The 21,014-nt window shown below is 54.6% G+C and overlaps 1 protein-coding gene across 4 annotated transcripts; it reads left to right on the top strand.

The window, feature by feature from the left end:
* The first annotated feature begins 352 nt into the window (after positions 1-352).
* SH2B1 (SH2B adaptor protein 1) lies at positions 353-19,203 on the top strand. Of its 4 annotated transcripts, none has more exons than XM_043547945.1 (10): positions 359-523; positions 5,488-6,452; positions 10,609-10,710; positions 11,207-11,298; positions 11,562-11,668; positions 15,135-15,344; positions 16,152-16,369; positions 16,475-16,646; positions 17,528-17,624; positions 18,041-19,203. In XM_043547945.1, the coding sequence occupies exons 2-10, from the start codon at positions 5,586-5,588 to the stop codon at positions 18,057-18,059; spliced, it is 1,884 nt and encodes a 627-aa protein (XP_043403880.1). In that variant the 5' UTR covers positions 359-523; positions 5,488-5,585; the 3' UTR covers positions 18,060-19,203. The 4 variants fall into 4 exon arrangements, with proteins under 4 accessions (XP_043403878.1, XP_043403879.1, XP_043403880.1 ...); XM_037898893.2 differs by having other exon boundaries at positions 363-523; positions 15,138-15,344; XM_043547943.1 differs by lacking the exon at positions 17,528-17,624 and having other exon boundaries at positions 353-523.
* The last annotated feature ends 1,811 nt before the right edge of the window (positions 19,204-21,014 follow it).

The raw sequence follows: 21,014 nt of genomic DNA, 5'->3' as shown, positions 1-21,014 counted from the left end.
GTGTGACATTGTAGACAGTTCTCGTCCCTCTAGCCACTCATCTCTATGGTACGGATCGCCCATGGGAGACGCTCTGGCGTAGCCCTCTACCGCTCTATATTTGCCACACGCGGTTGTCGCTCTAGCGAACGAGTCTCCTCTCTATGGTAACTGCCCCATAGGAGTCGTTCTAGGCCGGCGGACTCAGCCCTGCTGTGGTATCGCGGCCAGCGGACGCCGCTCTAGCCTCAGTCCAACTACTGTCTATGGTTTATGCCTGCAGTATGAGTCGCTCTAGCCCTCAACCTCCTCCTCTCTATGGTGCTCTTGTTGCGCAGCCGCTCTGGTCCCGCTCCCTGTGGGATGGGGTTTCCGGTTACTTCCCGGAAGCGGAAGCCTAGGCGTGCGACGGAGGAACGGAGCTCCCGGAAGCGGAAGTGACGATACAAGGCCCTGTCCCCTCTTCGCTGTAACGGAGACTGACTCGGAAGCTGCCGTTGCCGAGACCCGGGAGGAGCCGGAGCCGGAGCCGCCGGGCGGGATGGTGAGAATCGGCCCGGCCCCCGCCCCGCAGCCCCGCCCGGGCTCCCGTTAGGCCCCGCCCCGCACTCCCCCCGGCCTGGTGCGGCTGGAGCTGAGCAGAGACCCTCCCTCCCCCCCGCGCGGCCCGATCCGTCCCCGCCTGGCGCCTGGGGTTGAGATGGGAACAGCCGCGCGCGGGGCGGCAGCCTGGCAGGTGGGGATACAGAGCAGCTCGCTCACCTGCCTGCGGTTTGTTACAGCAGTGTTGGCGCAGCGTTGGCCAACCTAATAATTTTCAATTGTGATTTGTAAGCAAGTTGTGAGCGAGCTCCTCTCTGACAGCTGGTGATGAGCTGGTGGGAGGAAAAGAGGTCAGGCCCAGATTGTATTTACATGAACACACCCTGCCTAGGTATCCAGCAGACAGAGCTGTGCTGCCCAAGTGATCAAGTTTGTCTGGTGCTGGGTTACAAATCACTTTAGTATTGAATGCAGGAGTCATTAAATTTTGTTACTGCAGGAGTAAAGGGCAGCAAAACTGTGCTTAGCCTGTCCTGATTGAGGGGGTTACCCTCAGTGCTTCATTTTGTGCCAGGGCTGAGCCCTGGCACCTCTAGACTTGGCAGTTCATAGCCCCAGGACCTCTGGGCTTGCCACATCAATGATTAATGTAAAAAACTTGCTGGAGCCCTGGCACTTAATTGTTGGAACCCCAGCACCTGGTTCATTACAAATTAAGCATTGCTCACCATCAACTGAACTGCAGTCGGTAAGCAGGGGGTTTGGATGCTGGATCCCAGTGTAGAGAAAGGGTGGGGGACAGGTGTTTTGCTTGGTGGTGTCAACTCTGCCGAAGAGCCACAGGCGCCATTTGACCTGCCCATCTCCCTGGTTTAAGAATAGAGCAGATTAGGCTCTGTAGTCTTTTGTTCTTTTAAGTGACCACTAGAGCTGAAGTCACTGATAATCAGGCCTAAGGGCTTAGACTTGCTGCAGGACAGCATTTCTGTGGAAGACCGTGCCCAGCCTGCACTAGCAGTGAGGTTCCCCACTGAGAGCTGCGGGACCTCAAGAGACCGATTTGCAGAGGTCACAGTGGCAGGTGGCAGCAGAAGGTGAAGGCATGGGGCCATTGGCAGTGGCTGGAGGAACGAGGAAGGTGCGTTCTCCCCTCCTCGCAGGGTGGGAGGTGAACTCACATGAAAGCACCTCTGAACTCTGGGTCTCCACTGACCAAGGACAACAGCTATGAATGGGGTGTGGTGAAGGGAGGGGTATGTTAAAGGAACATTTGTTTGTTGAATTACGTTTTAGTGACTTTGCTCCCAAATGCTAGATTTGTGATTGGGAAACTAATATAAATATACATTTCCTAGTAGACCAAGATTTTTAAAGTGCATTATTTGCCAGGGTAATTATCTCACATTGTTGCTATCTCGAGAGATTACTATATTGGAAAGTTTCAGTACTAAACATTTGTATTGTTATGTTAGTTTTTACATAAGAATGGTCATACGGGGTCAGACCAGTTGTCCATCTAGCCCAGTATCCTGTCTTCTGACAGTCACCGATGTCAGGTGCCCCAGAGGAAATGAACTGAACAAGTAATCATCCAGTGATCCTCCCCTGTCATCCACTCCCAGCTTCTGGCGTGCATAGGCTGGGGACACTCAGAGCATGGTGTTGCATTCCTGCCCATCCTGGCTAATAGCCATTGATTGACTTGTCCTCTAGGAACTTATCTAGTTCTTTTTTGAACCTCGTTATCGTTTTGGCCTTCACATCATCCTCTGGCGAAGAGTTTGAAAGGTTGACTGTGCGTTGTGTGAAGAAATACTTCCTTGTGTTTGTTTGTTTTTTAAACCTGATACCTATTAATGTAATTGGGTGACCCCTAGGTCTTGTGTTATGTGAAGGAGTAAATAACATTTACTTGTTCGCTTTCTCCACACCAGTCAAGATTTTATAGACCTCTATCATATCCACTTTGTCATCTCTTTTCCAAGCTGAAAAGTCCCAGTCTTATTAATCTCTCCTCATATGGAATCTATTCCATACCCCTAATCATTTCAGTTCTTCTCTGTACCTTTTCCAATTCCAAGATATCTTTTTTGACATGGGGCGACCAGAACTGCACGCACTATTCAAGATGTGAGCATACCGTGGATTTATATACTAAAAGTGGAGGAGCTTGGTTTGCCAAACCGATCAGCAAAGCCAGTGCTGACAATCTACATGAAAAGGCTGCAAAACACCAAGCCTCTGGACTGCATCGACGTGCAGAAAGCCTTGTAAGCCAGTCACTATCAAAGCCAATTTTAGAAGAACTTAATGAGGCTTTTAAGAATGCTGGAGACACAACACAGTTTTGAGAACAAATGTGGCTGTCGCAACAATCCTACTTTCTATTTAAGCAAGAGATACCACACCCTGCAAACAGGAGACCAATGTTAAGTTCATTTTCTGTTGTTAATCTTGAAGTTGGACACTGGTTCCGAACAAGACCAGCAAATGTTTGCTATCTTTCTGCAAGAAACTCAACTAACTGGTTAGATGCATGTGACGCAGCAGTGAAAGGTTCAGCAGCTGAAAAAGTGAAGAACTCTCACTGCATTCAGAAAATGTGGATTGATGGCTGGTGAATGAACCAATGCATGTGGGCATAAAGTATTAAGTCATTGTGATTATCTTCATGTCGGTAGTAGGCCAATAAGTGCATTTTTAGATGCTCAGGTTATAGAGGACACATCAGCTGTGTCTCTGACAACCCACATCATAGAAGAGTTAATTGCTTGTAAATTGAACCCCAAAGAGGTGGCTGCTTGTGCATTTGATGGAGCTGCAAACTTCTCTGGAAGGCATAGCGGAGTACAAGCTTTGCTCAGAGAAAAGTATAACCCTAATCTCTCCTAGACATGCTGCAGAGACCATCTTTTCCAACTAGCACTAGCATGAGCTGTAGAATCTTCAAAAGATTTTAAAAAGCCATCAATTTAATGTCTTTAGTATACTCTTTTTCTTTTCAGCAAGAGTCCAAAAGGACTAAATGTCTTGGAAAAAATATAGACGATACAATGGGACTGAAGTTAAAATTAGTCCAACCTGGGAAAACCCGCTGGCTTTCTCATGAGCGATCCTTGGCTGTTGTCTTAAAATTAATGCAACCGTTATTACTGGCTTTGGAAAGTATCTACCGAGGTGGGACAGATCTAAGTAGTGAGGCTGGTGGACAACTTTTGCTACTAAGTTTACAGAAGACTATCATCATTTTCTGTCTTGTAAGTCTACTGTTGAAACCACTTGGGTCATTAAACAATGCCATCCAGGCATCTGCTGCAACAGTAGTAAATCTTCATCCAGCACGAGATGCTACACTTGGATCAATCAAAAAGAGAGCCATTGAAAATGTACGGAAAGAAGCAAAGACTTCCGTCCAGAAGTTGACTAATGAAGGCACTTGTTTTCTTCACTTAAGGATTCAATATAAGAAATGTTTGTTAAGACAGCTGAAAAAGTACACAGACTTGATTCTTACAAATCTGCAACAGCAACTTCTGGATTCTACTCAACCTCCATGTAGCTTTTACAGATGCCTGTCTTATAAAACACCGACCGTTGAGTGAAGTGAGACACTACCGGCAATGGGGCTGCCATGTGATCATGACAGAGTAGAGAATTTGAACACAGAGTGGAATATCATACGATGAACGAACAAAGATTTGACTTCAACTTTTTCTTTATCATCACTAGTGGTTCGACCCAATTTTTGTGCTGTTTCCTGGGATGAAAAAAGTAGGAATTTTACATCTCTTGCTACTCCCAGTCTCAACAGCTACAGTTGAGTGTTCTTTTTCCTCATTGAATAGAATTTTGTGTTCTGAAAGGAGTCGCCTTCTGCATGATCATGAACATATCCTGAAGGACCGGAAGTACCGGACACATGAGAAGCCACCAAAAGTGAACGCAGTGCATTTGAGAAGCTCATTAACAGAGTTGTGCAAAGTTACAAGACGAAACCAAGAAGGATGTAGAAGTCATGCTTCATAGTAGGCTTGAGTAGCCAACTTTAATTTGTATCATGATAAATAAAATAGTTGTGAAACATTTTTCAGTTTTTACTATGGTGCCATACAACCCACCTTCACCTGCATGGTCTCACCTCTCGTCAGCCCTCACTCCCCTGTAAATTCGAACGCCCTCACCTAATTTCAATTCCCAGGAAAAACTCTGGAGCTGGGGGCCTGGCTGGGGCAGGAGCCCAGAGGAGGGAGGTTTGGGGGTGGGGGCCTGGCTGGGGCAGGAGCTTGAAGGAAGGAGATTTGGGGTAACTGAGGGGTGCTGAGAGGGAGGCTAAACATAAGGGGAAAGGGGGAGACAGAATGATTCTACCCCCCTCCACAGCCCTTTTCCTTCCAATGGCGCTGTGCCTCCCAATACTCTCCAGTATTACACCCTGTAGCCACCTTCTCCCTCTTGCCACCTGGGCATCTCCCCAGCAACTCCCCTAGGCACCTCCTTGCCCTTGGCTTCTCCTTTCATTGCACCTTCTTCCCAGGGGAATCCCCCAGCCCATCTTCCCCTCCTGGGGTTCATGCCCCCTTGGTGCAGTGGTCTGGGTGCAGTGCCCTCCCACGTACTCCCATAGCCCAGCAGTATGCTACCCAGGGTATCTCTAGGGGCTCTCCCCAGCCCCTTCCCATCCCCCATCTTGAGGTCTCTGCGCTGGGCCCTCTTCCCACCCTAGAGTTCCACCCCCACAGGATCTTCTGTCACCTTTGCTCAGTTTCCTGGTCATGTGATGTGTCCTGGTGCTATTTCTTCTCTCTCTCTGGAGCTGTGCCCCCTTTACCCAGCGCTTCCTGGCGCATCCCCAAAGTCCCGTCTGGAGCTCTGTTCCCCTGGCCTCTGGGTTCACCCCACAGTGCTGCATTCCCTGGGTTTCTTCCCTGCTTGTCTTCTCACTCTCTGTCTCCCCCACTCTCCCAGGTGAGCACGACAGTAGCAGCAGCAGCAGCCTCCTGGTGGTCAGGATCCTGGCGCCCAGCCCCTCCTGGGGCTCCTGTCTCCTGGACAGCGGCAGCAGCATGAACGGCAGCGTGGCGCCACCGGGGGTGGTGGAGGCGGCGGCACCGCTGCCCTCGCCCGGCTGGCGGGATTTCTGTGAGGCCCATGCCCGGGCAGCCGCCTTGGACTTTGCACGGCGCTTCCGCGCCTTCCTGAGCGAGAACCCCCAGTTTGCAGCACCGGGGGCCGAGGCTGCCTTCTCCCGCCGCTTCGCGGAGCACTTCGTGGAGCACTTTGAGGCTGAGGTGAGCCGGGCCTGTGCCGGCGACTCACCCCCCCGCTGCGACATCGCTCCCTTCACTGGAGCCCACCATTGCCCTGGGGGCGCTTCCTCCTCCTCCACCCGTGACCTCTCAGAGACCTGCAGTGACTCCTCGGTGGCCTCTCCCGTGGAGCCGCAGCCCGGCCTGGCCTCGGGGCTGTCCAGCAGCCAGTCTCGTAGCTCTGAGGACGTCTCCGCCTCTGCCGCGACTGCCAGCACAAAGCCTAAGCTCAAAAAGCGTTTCTCCCTGCGCAACGTCAGCCGCAGCGTGCGGGGCAGCATGCGAGGCATTCTGCAGTGGAAGAGCTCAGCCGAGTCCCCCACCGAGGAGGAGGCTGGCGGGGCCAACACCAATTCCAACTCCTCAGGGGGTGGGGCAGCGGACTCCTTGCCCACCGAGCGCTGGACACACAAGTTTGAGAGGCTGCGGCTCAGCAAGGCGCCTGCCCCCAAAGTGGAACTGTCCAGTGTGCGCCGGGAGGGGCTGCTCAATTATATTGTGGCCGATGACGGCGGAGGGGGGGGTGGCAGCCGGGCCCGATGGCAGAAATGCCGGCTGCTGCTGCGGAAGGCAGGCAAGGGAGAGGGCGAGGGCTACCTGCTGGAGTTCTACATCCCCCCCAAGGTGAGGGGGCAGTGGGAGTTGTGCCCCATCCTGGGGGCAGCCACCCACCTGATGGGATTCCTCATGGGGGGCTGCTGGTAAGGATTGCCTGCAGGGGGAAGACCCTCAGGTCTGGGGTGGCAGAGAGCTGCGGTTCAGGATTGAGGAGCATTGCTAGAGCTGTGCGTGCTGAGAGAGACAAGGTGGAATGAAAGGTGTTCTGGAGACGGGTTCTGGGTACCTTGCCTGGCTTTGGGAGGAGAGTGGGGGTTTAACAGGGTACAGCAGTGGCTCTTAACCTTTCCAGACTACTGTACCCCTTTCAGGAGTCTGATTTGTCTTGTGTACCCCAAGTTTTATCTCTCGTAAAAACTACCGGGTTCCAAAATCAGACATAAAAATACAAGTGTCCCCCAGCACCCTAGTACTGAACAATGGCTGATTTTCTCATTTTTACCATGTAATTATAAAATAAATCAGTTGGAATATAAATATTGTACTTACATTTCAGTGTATAGTGCATAGAGCAGTATAAACTCATAATTGGCTGTATGAAATTTTAGTTTGTACTAGGGCTGTCAAATGATTTTTAAAATTGCAGTTAATCTTGAGATTAAAAATTAATCATGACTAATTGCCATTTTAATCGCACTGCTAAACAATAATAGAATACCATTTAAATATCTTGGGATGTTTTCTACATTTTCAAATATATTGATTTCAGTTACAACATAGAATACAAAATGGACAGTGTTCACTTGATATATTATTTTTATTGCAAATATTTGCACTGTAAAAAAAGATAAAAGAGAGAGTATTTTTTAATTCACTTCATACAAGTCCTGTAGTGCAATCTCTTTATCGCAGAGGGACGACTTATAAATGTAGAATGGTTTGGTTTTGTTTTTTTTGGTACATAACTGCACTCAAAAATAAAGCAATGTAAAACTTTAGCACCTACAAGTCCACTACTTCTTGTTCAGCCAATCGCTAAGAGAAACAAGTTTGTTTACATTTACGGGAGATAATTTTGCCCACTTCTTATTTACAATGTCGTGAAAGAGAACAGGCATTCACATGGCACTGTTGTTGCTGGTGGTGCAAGGTATTTACATGCTATATATGCTAAACATGCGTATGCCCCTTCATGCTTCGGCCACCATTCTAGAGAACACGCTTCCATGCTGATGATGGGTTCTCCTTGATAACGATCCAAAGCAGTGCAGACCAACGCACGTTCATTTTCATCATCTGAGGCAGATGCCACCAACAGAAGGATGATTTTTGGCGAGGGGGAATAGTTCAGGTTCTGTAGTTTCCAAATCGGAGTGTTGCTCTTTTAAGGCTTCTGAAAGCATGCTCCATGCCCCGTCCCTCTAAGATTTTGGAAGGCACTTCAGGTTCTTAAACCTAGTATCAAGTGCTGCAGCTATCTTTAGAAATCTCACATTGGTACCTTCTTTGCATTTTGTCACATCTTCAGTGAAAGTGTTCTTAAAATTAACAACATGTGCTGGGTCATCATCCAAGACTGCTATAACATTAAATATATGGCAGAACACAGGTAAAACCACAGAGCAGGAGACATACAATTCTCCCCCAAGGAGTTCAGTCACAAATTTAATTAATGCATTATTTTTTGAATGAGCATCGTCAGCATGGAACCATGTCCTCTGGAATGGTGACCAAAGCATGAAGGGGCATACGAACATTTAGCATATCTGGCACGTAAATACCTTGCAATGCCAGCTACAAAAGTGCCATGTGAATGCCTGTTCTTGCTGTCTGGTGACACTGTAAATAAGAAGAGGGCAGCATTATCTCCTGTAAATGTAAACAAACTTGTTTGTCTTAGCAATTGGCTGAACAAGAAGTAGGACTGAGTGGACTTGTAGGCTCTGAATCAGAATCATAGAATATCAGGGTTGGAAGGGACCTCAGGAGGTCATCTAGTTCAGCCCCCTGCTCAAAGCAGGACCAATCCCCAATTTTTGCCCCATGATGCCTAAATGGCCCCCTTAAGGATTGAACTCGTTTTGTTTTTGAGTGCAGTTATGTAACAATCTACATTTGTCAGTTGCACTTTCACGATAGAGATTGCACTACATAGAATCATAGAATATCAGGGTTGGAAGGGACCTCAGGAGGTCATCTAGTCCAACCCCCTGCACAAAGCAGGACCAATCCCCAATCAAATCATCCCAGCCAGGGCTTTTTCAAGCCTGACCTTAAAAACTTCCAAGGAAGGAGATTCTACCACCTCCCTAGGTAACGCATTCCAGTGTTTCACCACCCTCCTAGTGAAAAAGTTTTTCCTAATATCCAACCTAAACCTCCCCCACTGCAACTTGAGACCATTACTCCTTGTCCTGTCCTCTTCTACCACTGAGAATAGTCTAGAACCATCCTCTCTGGAACCACCTCTCAGGTAGTTGAAAGCAGCTATCAAATCCCCCCTCATTCTTCTCTTCTGCAGACTAAACAATCCCAGTTCCCTCAGCCTCTCCTCATAAGTCATGTGTTCCAGACCCCTAATCATTTTAGTTGCCCTTCGCTGGACTCTCTCCAATTTATCCACGTCCTTCTTGTAGTGTGGGGCCCAAAACTGGACACAGTACTCCAGATGAGGCCTCACCAATGTCGAATAGAGGGGAACGATCACGTCCCTCGATCTGCTGGCAATGCCCCTACTTATACATCCCAAAATGCCATTGGCCTTCTTGGCAACAAGGGCACACTGCTGACTCATATCCAGCTTCTCGTTCACTGTAACCCCTAGGTCCTTTTCCGCAGAACTGCTGCCTAGCCATTCGGTCCCTAGCCTGTAGCTGTGCATTGGGTTCTTCCGTCCTAAGTGCAGGACCCTGCACTTATCCTTATTGAACCTCATCAGGTTTCTTTTGGCCCAATCCTCCAATTTGTCTAGGTCCCTCTGTATCCTATCCCTGCCCTCCAGCGTATCTACCACTCCTCCCAGTTTAGTATCATCCGCAAATTTGCTGAGGGTGCAATCCACACCATCCTCCAGATCATTTGTGAAGATATTGAACAAAACCGGCCCAAGGACCGACCCCTGGGGCACTCCACTTGACACAGGCTGCCAACTAGATATGGAGCCATTGATCACTATCCGTTGAGCCCGACAATCTAGCCAACTTTCTACCCACCTTATAATGCATTCATCCAGCCCATACTTCTTTAACTTGCTGACAAGAATACTGTGGGAGACCGTGTCAAAAGCTTTGCTAAAGTCAAGAAACAATACATCCACTGCTTTCCCTTCATCCACAGAATCAGTAATCTCATCATAGAAGGCTATTAGATTAGTCAGGCATGACCTACCCTTGGTGAATCCATGCTGACTGTTCCTGATCACTTTCCTCTCGTGTAAGTGCTTCAGGATTGATTCCTTGAGGACCTGCTCCATGATTTTTCCGGGGACTGAGGTGAGGCTGACTGGCCTGTAGTTCCCAGGATCCTCATTCTTCCCTTTTTTAAAGATTGGCACTACATTAGCCTTTTTCCAGTACTTGTATGAGATGAATTAAAAATACTCTTTGGTTTTTTACAGTGCAAATATTTGTACTAAAATATATAAAGTGAGCAGTGTACACTTTGTGTTCTGTGTTGTAATTGAAATCAGTTTATTTGAAAAGGTAGAAAAATATCCAAAATATTTATAATAAATATTCATTTATTAATAATAATCTGTTATTCTTTAATAATGCAATTAAAACTGTGATTAATCACAATTAATTATTTTAATTAATTTATTTTGCTTCAATCGCTTGAATTAACCGCAATTAATTGACACCTCTAGTTTGTACTGACTTCGCTAGTGCTTTTTATGTAGCCTGTTGTAAAACTAGGCGAATGTCTAGATGCCCTGGAAGATCTCTGTGTATCCCCAGAGGTACACACACCCCTGTTTGAGAACCACTGGGGTAGAGTGGGGGTAGGAGAGTCAGGTTGGGCTCCTGGGTTCCTGATCTGGCTGTGCAGTCTTGGCAAAGTCCCTTCCCTGGGCTGCACTGTCTGTGTAACAGATCAGTAATGACCCCCGTCCCATCGCACTTGGCTTGTCGCAGCCCTGTGTGGGGAGGGGACGAATGGCCTGGCCCAGGGCTGGGTTGATTGTGGGTCCCATCTCACCTTGCTGTCTCTCACCTGCCCTCAGTCCACCAAAGCTCGGGTCAGCATCCTCTGCTCAGCTGTGACAGACGTGCGCACCACCACACCGCTGGAGATGCCTGACAAGGAAAACACCTTTGTCTTAAAGGTGGGTGCGGGGGACTGGGAGGGGCTGTGGGGGGGGGAATTGCTCACAGGTGTGGGGGGGAGAGAATCAGTGCACACCCCTTCTTTGCACTGCTGCTGCTGTTGTGGGTTAGGCACAGGGCTGGGGCGGAGCAGGTGGAGCCGTCTGAGGGCTGTGGCCCCCCTGCCCCCCCATTGGGGTCGCAGGGGACCATCCCCCAGTGATGAGGGTCTGAGCAGGAAGCCCCGGCTGTGGAGATGTTCTGTGGGGGAGGGATGTAAGGAGGTTGGGGGTGGCCCCACAGGCGTATACAGGGGCAGTTTGGAAGATGTCTTGGGGATGCCATACTGGTGCGGGAGGGGAGGAGTGGGGTGGGAGCATCTGAGGCTGGAGTGGCAGAAGAGGGGTGCCATAGGGCTGGGGGATTCGGATGCTGGAAAGGTGGAGGGGAGGAGCACCACGAGGGGCAGGGAAGGGGGTGCCCGGTGCACTGGTGCTGACCCAGTGTACCTGGCAGATGGAGAACTCTCTTGAGTACATCCTGGAGACGGTCGATTCGCTGCAGATGAGGTCGTGGCTGGCCGACATCCAGGACTGCATGAGCCTGGGGTGAGTGAGCCAGCATCCGGCCCCGACCCCAGCTCTGACATCTCCCCCTCATGGCACCAGGGCTCCGGGTCCCCTTCGCCTTGCTGTGGAACCCCCCTGTGCCGCCAACTCCTCCGCCCCCTGCATTGCCCTGGCTCCCTGCCCCGGGACTACGCTCAGTGCAAGGTCCAGATTCCCATTCCTAGGAGGGGGAGCCAGGCAGCATCCCCCGGGGTGGGGGTGGGGGTGTCCTTTACCTGTGAATCATGCCGGTGTCCCTGCAGGGAGAACGCGGACAGCACGGACCTGCCCTGTCTCAACCACTCGGAGAGCATGCCGAGTCGGGAGCTGCCCATGGTGCCCAGTGAGAGCAGCGAGCAGCTCTCCCAGGGTGAGTGTCAGCAGAGACCTGCCCTGCCACTGCCCCCCCTCATGTGCCAGTCCTGCCAGCTCCCCGTACCACCCCCAAGCCATCTTCCCCCATAACCAAATCCCCAACCTCTCTACCCCGTGCCCTCCCCAGCTGTGCCTCATCTCCCCCACCAACCAGCACCCCATAGCTGGCCCCCCTGCCCTTCATCCCCCTTTACCAGAGGTCTGTAGCCAGCTGCCCAACACTTGTTTACCCTGTACCCTCCTGAGCCTTGCCTCCTTCCATACCAGCACCTCATAGGTGGATGGCATGCTCCCAGCCCTCTCTGGCTCTGTCACAGATCCACAGGATTGGTGCTATGGCCCCAGCTTTGGAACAGTCTCTCGGAGGACCTCTTCAGTGAGCCAGACCCCTGGGGTCTCTCTTCTTCCTGGATAAGTCATGTGGCTTCACCGCCTGCTTAGATTTGACCTCTGGGCTGCAGCCTCCTGCTTCCCTCGTGAGCTCTGCCCAGTGAGTCCCGCTGAGCCAGACCCTGGCAGAGACGTGCCCACGCTGCAGGGACGGTGCCCCTCTCCCAGAATGGCAGAGACAGTCCCTCAACGCTGGCACACAGTCAGGTGTGTTAGTCAGCTGGGCAAGGCACAGGGAGCCCTTAGGGTCGCGCAGAGGGGTGCAGGTTACAGCCCAGTCCATTCTGCTCAGCCCAGAGCCCTGCCAGGCTGTGGGGAACCCCTTGGGTCAGGCTCTCTCCCCATCTTTCTGATCTTCTTTGTCAAGCTCCCAGGGTGTGGTCTGCTAGAGGCAGTCAGGGTACTTAGCCTCCCTTCCCCCCTTTCCCCCCAGTCCTTTGTTCTCCAGCTGGGGAAATGCAGCTCAGCCCCCTGCTAAGATGTGGGTTTGGCATTCCCTGGACTGGATTGCTGTGTCCCCTTAGCTCTCCAGCCTGGGGTGCCTTGGACACCGCTGTACTGTCGGAGCAGCCTGCTGACCCGCAACTACTAGCATGGAAAACCACTCCCAGCTGCTTACATGAATGCTCTTCCAGCCAGCCATGCGTCGATACAGGGCGGCCCCCGCATATCCCCTGTCCCAGCTCTGGCCCCCCCATAAATGTGCGTCTCACACTGCTCAGTAGCCCGCTGGACAGTACAAGCTCATAGATAGTTGGACATCCCAACAAAGGGTAACGTTTCTGCACCAAAAGAGGAGGAGGACTTGTGGCATCTTAGAGACTAACAAATGAATTTGAGCATAATCTTTCATGAGCTACAGCTCACTTCGTCGGATGCATTCAGTGGAAAATACTGAATAGTGGGGAGATTTATATACCCAGAGAACATGAAACAAGGGGTATTACCATACAGACTGTAATGAGAGTGATCAGGTAAGGTGAGCTATTACCAGCAGGAGAGCGGGGTGCGGGGACGGGACCTTTTGTAGTGATAATCAAGGTGGGCCATTTCCAGCAGTTGACAAGAACGGGGAGGGGAGGGAATAAAAAAGGGGAAATAGTTTTACTTTGTGTAATGACCCATCCACTCCCAGTCTCTATTCAAGCCTAAGTTAATTGTATCCAGTTTTCAAATTAATTCCAATTCAGCAGTCTCTCGTAGGAGTCTGTTTCTGAAGTTTTTGTTGTTGAAGAATTAGCACTTTTAGGTCTGTAATCGAGTCTCTAAGGTGCCACAAGTACTCCTTTTCTTTTTGCGGATACTGACTAACACAGCTGCTACTCTGAAACCTGTTTATGCACCAGTCTTTGTTATCTCAAGTAGAGGTTTCTTAAACACTTCAATCAAACCAGCTGGTTTAGAGAAAACAATAAACCGAGTTTATTAACTGGAGAAAGACCCGGTTAAGTGATGATAAGGGAAAAGGCTTAACAGTCGGAATTGGGTACCAAAAAAAAAAGATAAAACCGTTAGCTAATTCCTAAACTTTACTTAGTTCAATAAGATTTGAAGCAAACATCATTCTCTCTACACCAGATGCTGCAGGCAATTCTCAGTTTACAGGCGCTCTCTCCTTTCAGCCTGGGACCACTCCCCTTAGTTCAGTATCCCTCAGGTATTCATTGATGTTATGAGCAGAGAGCTGTAAGGAGGAGAGGAGAGGTGGCTAGAGGCATTTCTCCCCCTTTGATACCTCAGCCCTTCTGTGCTGGACAAGCCCTTGCTGGGTCATGGGGGCAGGCAGTTCCATGGCGTACAATTGTAAATTTCCTGTTTACAAGTCCCCTGCTGGTGAATCTCTGCTTAAGCAGGCAATGATCTTTTAGCACGTAGCTGGCATGCCAGTCTGTCTTTGTCTCTGAGAAATTGGCTTATGGGGGTTACCCAGAATCACAACCTATTTCACTAACAATCATACAGTAAAACCTCATAATTTGACATGAAGCATTGTTACACACATTTCAACAGGGCAATGATGTTCAGCAGATTGTGAGTTTTCAAATCACACCTCAGAAGGCACACTTTGTACCAAATATATCACAACCATATAAAAGTGGTGACCATGGGGCACAGGGAGTCACAGCAGGGAAGTCAGTATGTCTCTGGTTCCTAGATATTGGATTTGTCATTGTCTTCTGAAGAGCTCCATTGATATGGGACCTAAGGGTCCAGACAGCTAGGCGACATTCATACCTGTGTCCTAGCCTGGCAAGAGCACACCGACCTGTTCTCCCCACTGAGCGACAATGCAGCACAGGAGGGAAACTCTGGCACACACAGCCTTTGTAAAAATGTTACAAAAAATTTTCACTTTGTGACAACCTGCCATACCAGCACCCCATAGCTGGCCCCCAAACCCTGCTTCCCGCCCCGCCCCCAGGTACCAGTGCCCTGTAGCTGCTTCCCCCCCGGATACCAGCACCCCATAGCCGGTCCCCCCAGCCCTTCCTCTAGACCAACTCCCTCAGCCGTCTTCTCCCCTACACCTGCCACGCTAGCTACGTAGTCCCTCTCTCCATATCCAGCTCTCTTCTCCCCTGTGCCTGGTTCCTCCTCCTCACACTTGGCTCCTGACTCCTCTTCCATCCCCTGCTTCTCTTGTTTACAGCTGTTTTGCTGAGTGCTGTGACCCCAGCACAGCCAAAGCTGTGGGCCCAGGGGATCTTGAAGCAGCCATGGGCTGAAAGTGTCTTATTCAGGGGCAGGGATTGCAGGGATGGCAGTGACTATAGAGAGGAGACAGGGTAGACAATAACAGTTGGAGAGAAGAGGGAACTGAGATGGGTACATGGGGAGTGGTGGATCCAGGGAATGTGCTGCCCTGGGCCAGTGGAACTGCCTACCACTGGATCCCACTGCATTCAGAAATTGGATGCTTCCAGAGAAAACCAGACCAGCTGGACCTGCTGAGGAGGGAGCATGGGCCACACAGCGTGGGATGGCCTCAGCATGAGCCAACCCTAAACTGGGTCTGTCCCAGCGCCCCCAGCTCTGTGGAGATTGGTAACTTCATCTGGTATCTATCCCACCAGGTGCATATGGGGGTCTGTCCGAGCGCCCCTCAGCTTCCATCTCCCCCAGCTCTGTCTCCATCGCTGCTTCCCACTTCAACTCCATGGAGCTGTTGCCTCCCGAGCTGCCCCCCCGGGTCCCCATCGATGAGGCAGCTGAGCGGCTGCAAGGTCCCTACCCCCCTGGCCTGCTGCACACGCCCTTCCCCGACACTCCCGACGCCACAGGTACGGAGCAGAGGAGTCTGTGGGGGTGGCACTGGGGGAGGAGTAATGGGGAGTTCAGGGGGACCATGTAGCCAGAGATGGGGGTGTTTCCAGGTGCTGTGTGGCAAGAGCGGGACCCAGAGTGGAAAAGAGATTTTGTGGGAAGCAAAGGTGTAATTGGGAAAGGGGTGTGGGGTGAGGGGGAGGTCTCTGGTGGGGGGTGTGCTTGGGGGGCTGGGGATACCGGGTCTGTAGGAGGGGCATGCTGGGGGCGTGTACTGGGTCTGGTGGGGGTGTGTTCAGGGGAGGGGAGAATGGGTCTGGGGGGCCCTGCTGGGGACGGGGGCCAAGTGGGGAGGAGGTCGGGGGGGACGGAACAGGGCCAAGTGGGGAACAGGTTGCGGGGGACGTGCCGGGGATGGGGCTGAGTGGGGAGCAGGTCAGGGGGATGTGCCAGGGACGGTGGCCAAGTGGGGAGGAGGTCGGGGTGACGTGCTGGGGATGGGGCCGAGTGGGGAGCAGGTCAGGGGGACATGCTAGGGACGATGGCCAAGTGGGGAGGAGGTGGGGGGGGCGTGCTGGGGACAGGGTCCGAGTGGGGAGCAGGTTGGGGGGGCGTGCCGGGGATGGGGCTGAGTGGGGAGCAGGTCAGGGGGATGTGCCAGGGACGGTGGCCAAGTGGGGAGGAGGTTGGGGAGGGGGATGGGGCCAAGTGGGGAGGAGGTGGGGGGGGCGTGCTGGGGACAGGGTCCGAGTGGGGAGCAGGTTGGGGGGGCGTGCCAGAGGCATGCCCCCCATGTGCTGTTTCACTCCCCTTTCCTGTGTCAGGCTCGTTCCTGTTCCAGGGGGAGCCGGACCCCGGGGGAGGCGACCCAGAGCATCCCCTCTCCGAGTACCCCTGGTTCCATGGCACCTTGTCCCGGCTGAAGGCCGCCCAGCTGGTCCTGGCTGGCGGCCCCAGCAGCCATGGTGTCTTCCTGGTGCGGCAGAGTGAGACCCGGCGGGGGGAGTACGTGCTGACCTTCAACTTCCAGGGCAAGGCCAAGGTGAGCGCCCCAGCCCATGGACCCGTCCCCAGAGAAGGGCCAGGAGCCCTGGGGCTGCAGAGCCTGTGGCCATGGTCTCACCCGCTTCTCCCTTCCCCCCGCCAGCACCTGCGCCTGTCACTGAACGAGGACGGGCAGTGCCGCGTGCAGCACCTCTGGTTCCAGACCATCTTCGACATGCTGGAGCACTTCCGAGTGCACCCCATCCCTCTGGAGTCGGGCGGCTCCAGTGACGTCACCCTGGTCAGCTACGTGGTGGCCTCACAGCGGCTGCATGGTGAGAGCGGGGGTGGGGCCCCTGCTGTGCGGGGGGGGGAGGCGGAGGCGGCAGCCCCAGGGCACTGCGGGGGTGGCGCTGGGCGCCCAGGAGGGCACAGCAGCTGCAGTTCCATCGGAGGCTCATTCATAACTGGCTGGAGGAGGCGTGGCTGGAGGCTCCCTCTCTGCCTGCTCCCCCGTGGGATCTGGTGGGGAGGGGAGCAGTCTGTCTGCCTGTCTGTCTGCGTGGCTGCGTCTCCCTGCCATGGGGGTTCCCATCTGGCTGTCTGGAGAGTGTCTGTCAGGGGAAGGGTGTTCCCCATGTGTCTTGCTGCCTGGGTGAGGAAGCACACTCCTGTGATTGGAGCGGAGGGCATGTGTCTATCTGGGGCTGGGGGAATGTGTGGAGGGAGGCAGGCGTGGGTCTGGCTCAGCGGGGGTAGGGGGGCGGCGTGTGTCCGGGGGGGATGGGTACCACACGTGTCTGGCTCAGGGAGGCACGTGCACGTGTCTGGGGGGGGGGCGGGGCAGAGGGAGGTGGGCTCATACGTCTGGCTCGGGGGGAGGTGGGAGTGCGTGGGTCCAGCTGGGGGTGGGGGTGGCGCATGTATGGCTTGTGGGGGGAGGGAGGCAGGTGCGGTGTGTGTATGGTTTGGAGGGGAGGCGGGCATGGGTCTGTCTTGGGGGTGGGGGGAAGTGGGCAGATGTGTTGGGGGAGGGGGTCGTCCAAGCCCTATCTCGCAGTTGTCCTGTCCTGTGTCTGTCCATCTGTCCGTGCTTTGTCTGTCCCCCCCAGGCCGGGCGACTGTCCCCATCTTCCCCCCCCCACGTCCGTCTGTCTGTCCCCGTATCTGACGGGCGTCTCTGTCTTCCCCCCCCTCGTGCCCCCGACCCCTGCAGGCAGGGACAGGGCGGGCAGCCGAGCCGCCGCCTGTGAGCCGACCCAGCGCAGCCCTGACTCGCCCGGCCTCGTCTCCATCGGCGCGAATGACTGTTTGTAAGTGTGAGCCACGCGGGGGGGCATGGCCCCGAGGGAGTGAGTGTCTGTTGTGTGCGCCATGGCCCATCATGCCATCCATGGGGATGGGAGGGGGGCGTCTGTGAGCTGCCGCTGCTCACCCCCATTCCCCAGAGCTCCTGCGGGCGGGGGGGGCCGTTACAGATGTTGCGGGGCAGCAGCTGCTGGGGGAGAGGGGTCCCAGGTCTGTCAGACTGGTGCTTCTGGCCTCCCGGTGGCCCATTGGGCCATGGCAGCCTGTGACCCTGGCCCTGATGTTGGGGGAGGAGGGGAGCGAGGAAGGGGGGCTGTCACCCTGTTATTGCTCAGGGAGTGGGGGCTGGGGTTTCAGTGTCAAGTGCATCAGCTAACACTTGACCCCGTCTGTCTGTCTGTATGTCTGTCTGTCTCCACAGAGCCGAGCACCTCCCATAGCCTGCCCCCCCCACCCCCATCCTGGCACGCAGCTCCGGAGGGGGGGCCCCTGCAGCCCCCCTGGCTCATCCCCGAAGCCCCAGCCCCCGGCAACCCCTCCCTGCCGCAGGAGGAAGAGGAAGGGGGCAGCACAGGGGACCCGGAGGATGGGGCCACAGGGAGGCTCCTGCAGCTCCAGGCTGAGGAGCCAGAGGGAGACACGGGGCATGCCCGGGCCATCAACAACCAGTACTCCTTTGTCTGAGCCATGTTGGGGATGGGGCAGCCCCACTGAGCTCCCCCGGGGCCCTGTGGCAGGGGTGCCCCAGCCCCACTGTACACCCCCAGACCTCGTGAGAGGGGGGCCAGCCCCCTTGAATCCAGCTTCCCAAACCCCCACCTTACATGTGATCATTGAGCCTCTCCCCTCCCCACAAGGTTGGCCTCAGCGGTACAGAGCCCATTGGGGCAGGAAGGTACGTCGCCCCCCACTGGCAGAGGGGCTGGGCACTGAAACACTACAGGTCAGGGCCTCTAGAGCGATAAGGGGCGTAAGGGGCTGGTCTTCTCCAGGCCAGGAGGGCCTGTCCCTCCCCCTATGGCTCCGCACGCTGTCACTGAATGTATCGAGTCTCCGAATGTATCCTCATGCATCCCCCAGTGTTCCCTCTGACCCCAGGGGGTTCAGCCCCCTTCTGGCCCTGTCCTCCTCCCACCCCAAAGCAACATATTTATACACCTCCCGGAGCCAGCCTAGGGCTACAGGCCAGGCCCTGACACCCCGCGTTCGACTGGCCGCACCTTACGGACCCCCAGTAAATTAAAGAGAAGATACTATATATGTCTGTCCCCTCGTATGTCCCCCAGCCTGTGCACTGCCCCCATCTGTTCTCTCCTCCCCGCCCGATCTCGCCCTGCACAGAGTGCCCCTTGCCCCCCACGGCGCGCCCTCCTCGCCCCCTTTCAAAATTATTTTTCTACTGTGGAGTAGTTAGACTCTCTTCCCCTGACCCAGCCCCTCACCCCACCCCAGCCCCCTGACTCCGCCCTGTCTGGTTTTTAGTTGGCCGGGGTCCGTTTGTTGGTTTTTTGTTAATTTTTTGGGCGTTTGTATGAACCTCGTTCACCTTTTAAAGAAAAAGAGGGAAAGAAAAGCTTGACTGCAGTGGCAGTGGCTCCGTCTCTTCTGTGCCCTGGGGGCTGGAACGTCACACCCCGCACTGGCCTCGCCCCCAGGAGCGGCCACCCCAGCGCCAAGGGAGTGTGAGACCTCCCCCCTCCCCCCCCCCGGTCTGGGGACGGTGCTGGCAAAGGAGTGGGGTGACTATGGAAGAGTAAATGCCTCCCCACTGCTGGGGGAGTTGCAGCCACAGGGGGCATGGAGAGGCTAAAGGGACACCCCCTGTACCCAACATGGGAGTGGGATCCTGGGGGATAAATACTCCCCTGTGCCTCCCAGGACAGAGGCCGCAGGGAGCTGGGCCAGCGCTGGGAAGGGAGCGGGCTAACACCTCTCCCCCAGGCCAGAGTTCCCAGCACGCTGACCATGAGGGTACAGGATAGACACCTGCTGAGCCCCAGCCGCTATGGGGCGGGGCCACACTGGGGATGGTGGCAGTACAGGCAAGGCGGGAGGGTAAACCCCTCAGTCCTCCCCTCCCCCCAGCCTCCAGAGCCCATGGTGCTGCTGACGGTGTGCAGTCCCCTCTGCCCTGGCCGGAGACCTGGCCTTGTCACACCTGCTTGGCAATGCAGCCTGGCTGTGGGGGTGCCTGCCGCGGGTGCTGCAAGGTCAGTGCAAATCTGTGGCGCTGACCCCTGGCCAGAGCTGGGCTGGTCGCTTAGCTCAGTGGGGAGACCCCCCTGCCACAGCTGGGACACCTGTGGGGACAGCATGGGATACCCCCTGCCCCAGACTGGCGCAGTGGGGCCTGCCCCCTAGCGCTACCATGGGGGAGGTGAAGGAAACCCCCCCCCACACCCCTGGGCTGTGCAGCTCACATTGGGGGCAGGCCCCTGCTGGCTCCCAGCTGCAGCCCCTCTGTCCCTGCACTGGCTCCAGGTACAATGGACCTGGGTCCCCCCACCCGGCAGCTAGGGCCAGGGAGGACCAGGCTGGCCTGGGAGGTGGGTGCTGGGAGCTGATCGAGCCACCAGGGGGAGGTGCTGGTCCCTGTGATTTCCTACAGAGCCCCTGGGCCGAGCTTTTCACCTCCTCTCCTGGGAGCTGGTGTTCCCCGCCCATCCCCTCCTCCCCCCTCCACAGAGCCGAGAGCCAATAAACCAGAATCGCTGCAGATGGGAGATCAGAAGTGGGGGTCAGGAGGGGCACTGGCAGGGCTGGGCTTGCAGGGGGCTGTGGGTTGGGAGTGAGGGGCACCGGCAGAACTGGGGGAGCAGGGCTGGGCTGACAGGGACTGCGAGTCAGGAGTGAGGGGCGAGGGGCACCAGCTGATCAGGGGAGGTGGGCAGGAGTCCAGGACTGGGCTAGTAGGGGGTTGAAGGGCATCAGCAGAGCTTGTGGTTGCCTCATTGGGCTTCTATGCCCAGATCAGACAGCAGCTGCCCTTGTTGTCCGGGTTGTGGGGGCTGTGATTCGGAGAGGTCTGTGGAGAGGCGGGTGTGTGGGGGCTGAGGGGAGAGCAGTGATGCAGGGAAGGGATGGCAGCTGGAATGGGAGGGGCTGGCATGTGTCCCATAGGCTCCGCCCTTCACCCAGTGTGGGGCAGTACCGGCTCCCAGCTCCAGGTTGGAGCAATGTCCTGGCACAGGGGCTCACAGGTCCTGATGCCTCTTGGGTCTGGTACTGAATTGCTGGGGTTCCCCTGCAGGACGTACTGCCTGGGGAGACTGAGCCAAAGCCCTTAGTCCCCAGCTGGATCCACTGGGGGGGGGGCTCAGTCCAGTTCTGTGGGGAAGCCTGCTCCTGCCCCTCCCCCACATGAATGGGGCATGGAGACTTTACTTGTGTGGGGG

The sequence above is a fragment of the Chelonia mydas genome, chromosome 6, assembly GCF_015237465.2.
Source record: "Chelonia mydas isolate rCheMyd1 chromosome 6, rCheMyd1.pri.v2, whole genome shotgun sequence".
Lineage (NCBI taxonomy): Eukaryota > Metazoa > Chordata > Testudines > Cheloniidae > Chelonia > Chelonia mydas.
Note: the sequence above shows the minus strand (reverse complement) of the source record. Positions and strands in the feature narration are given on the sequence as shown.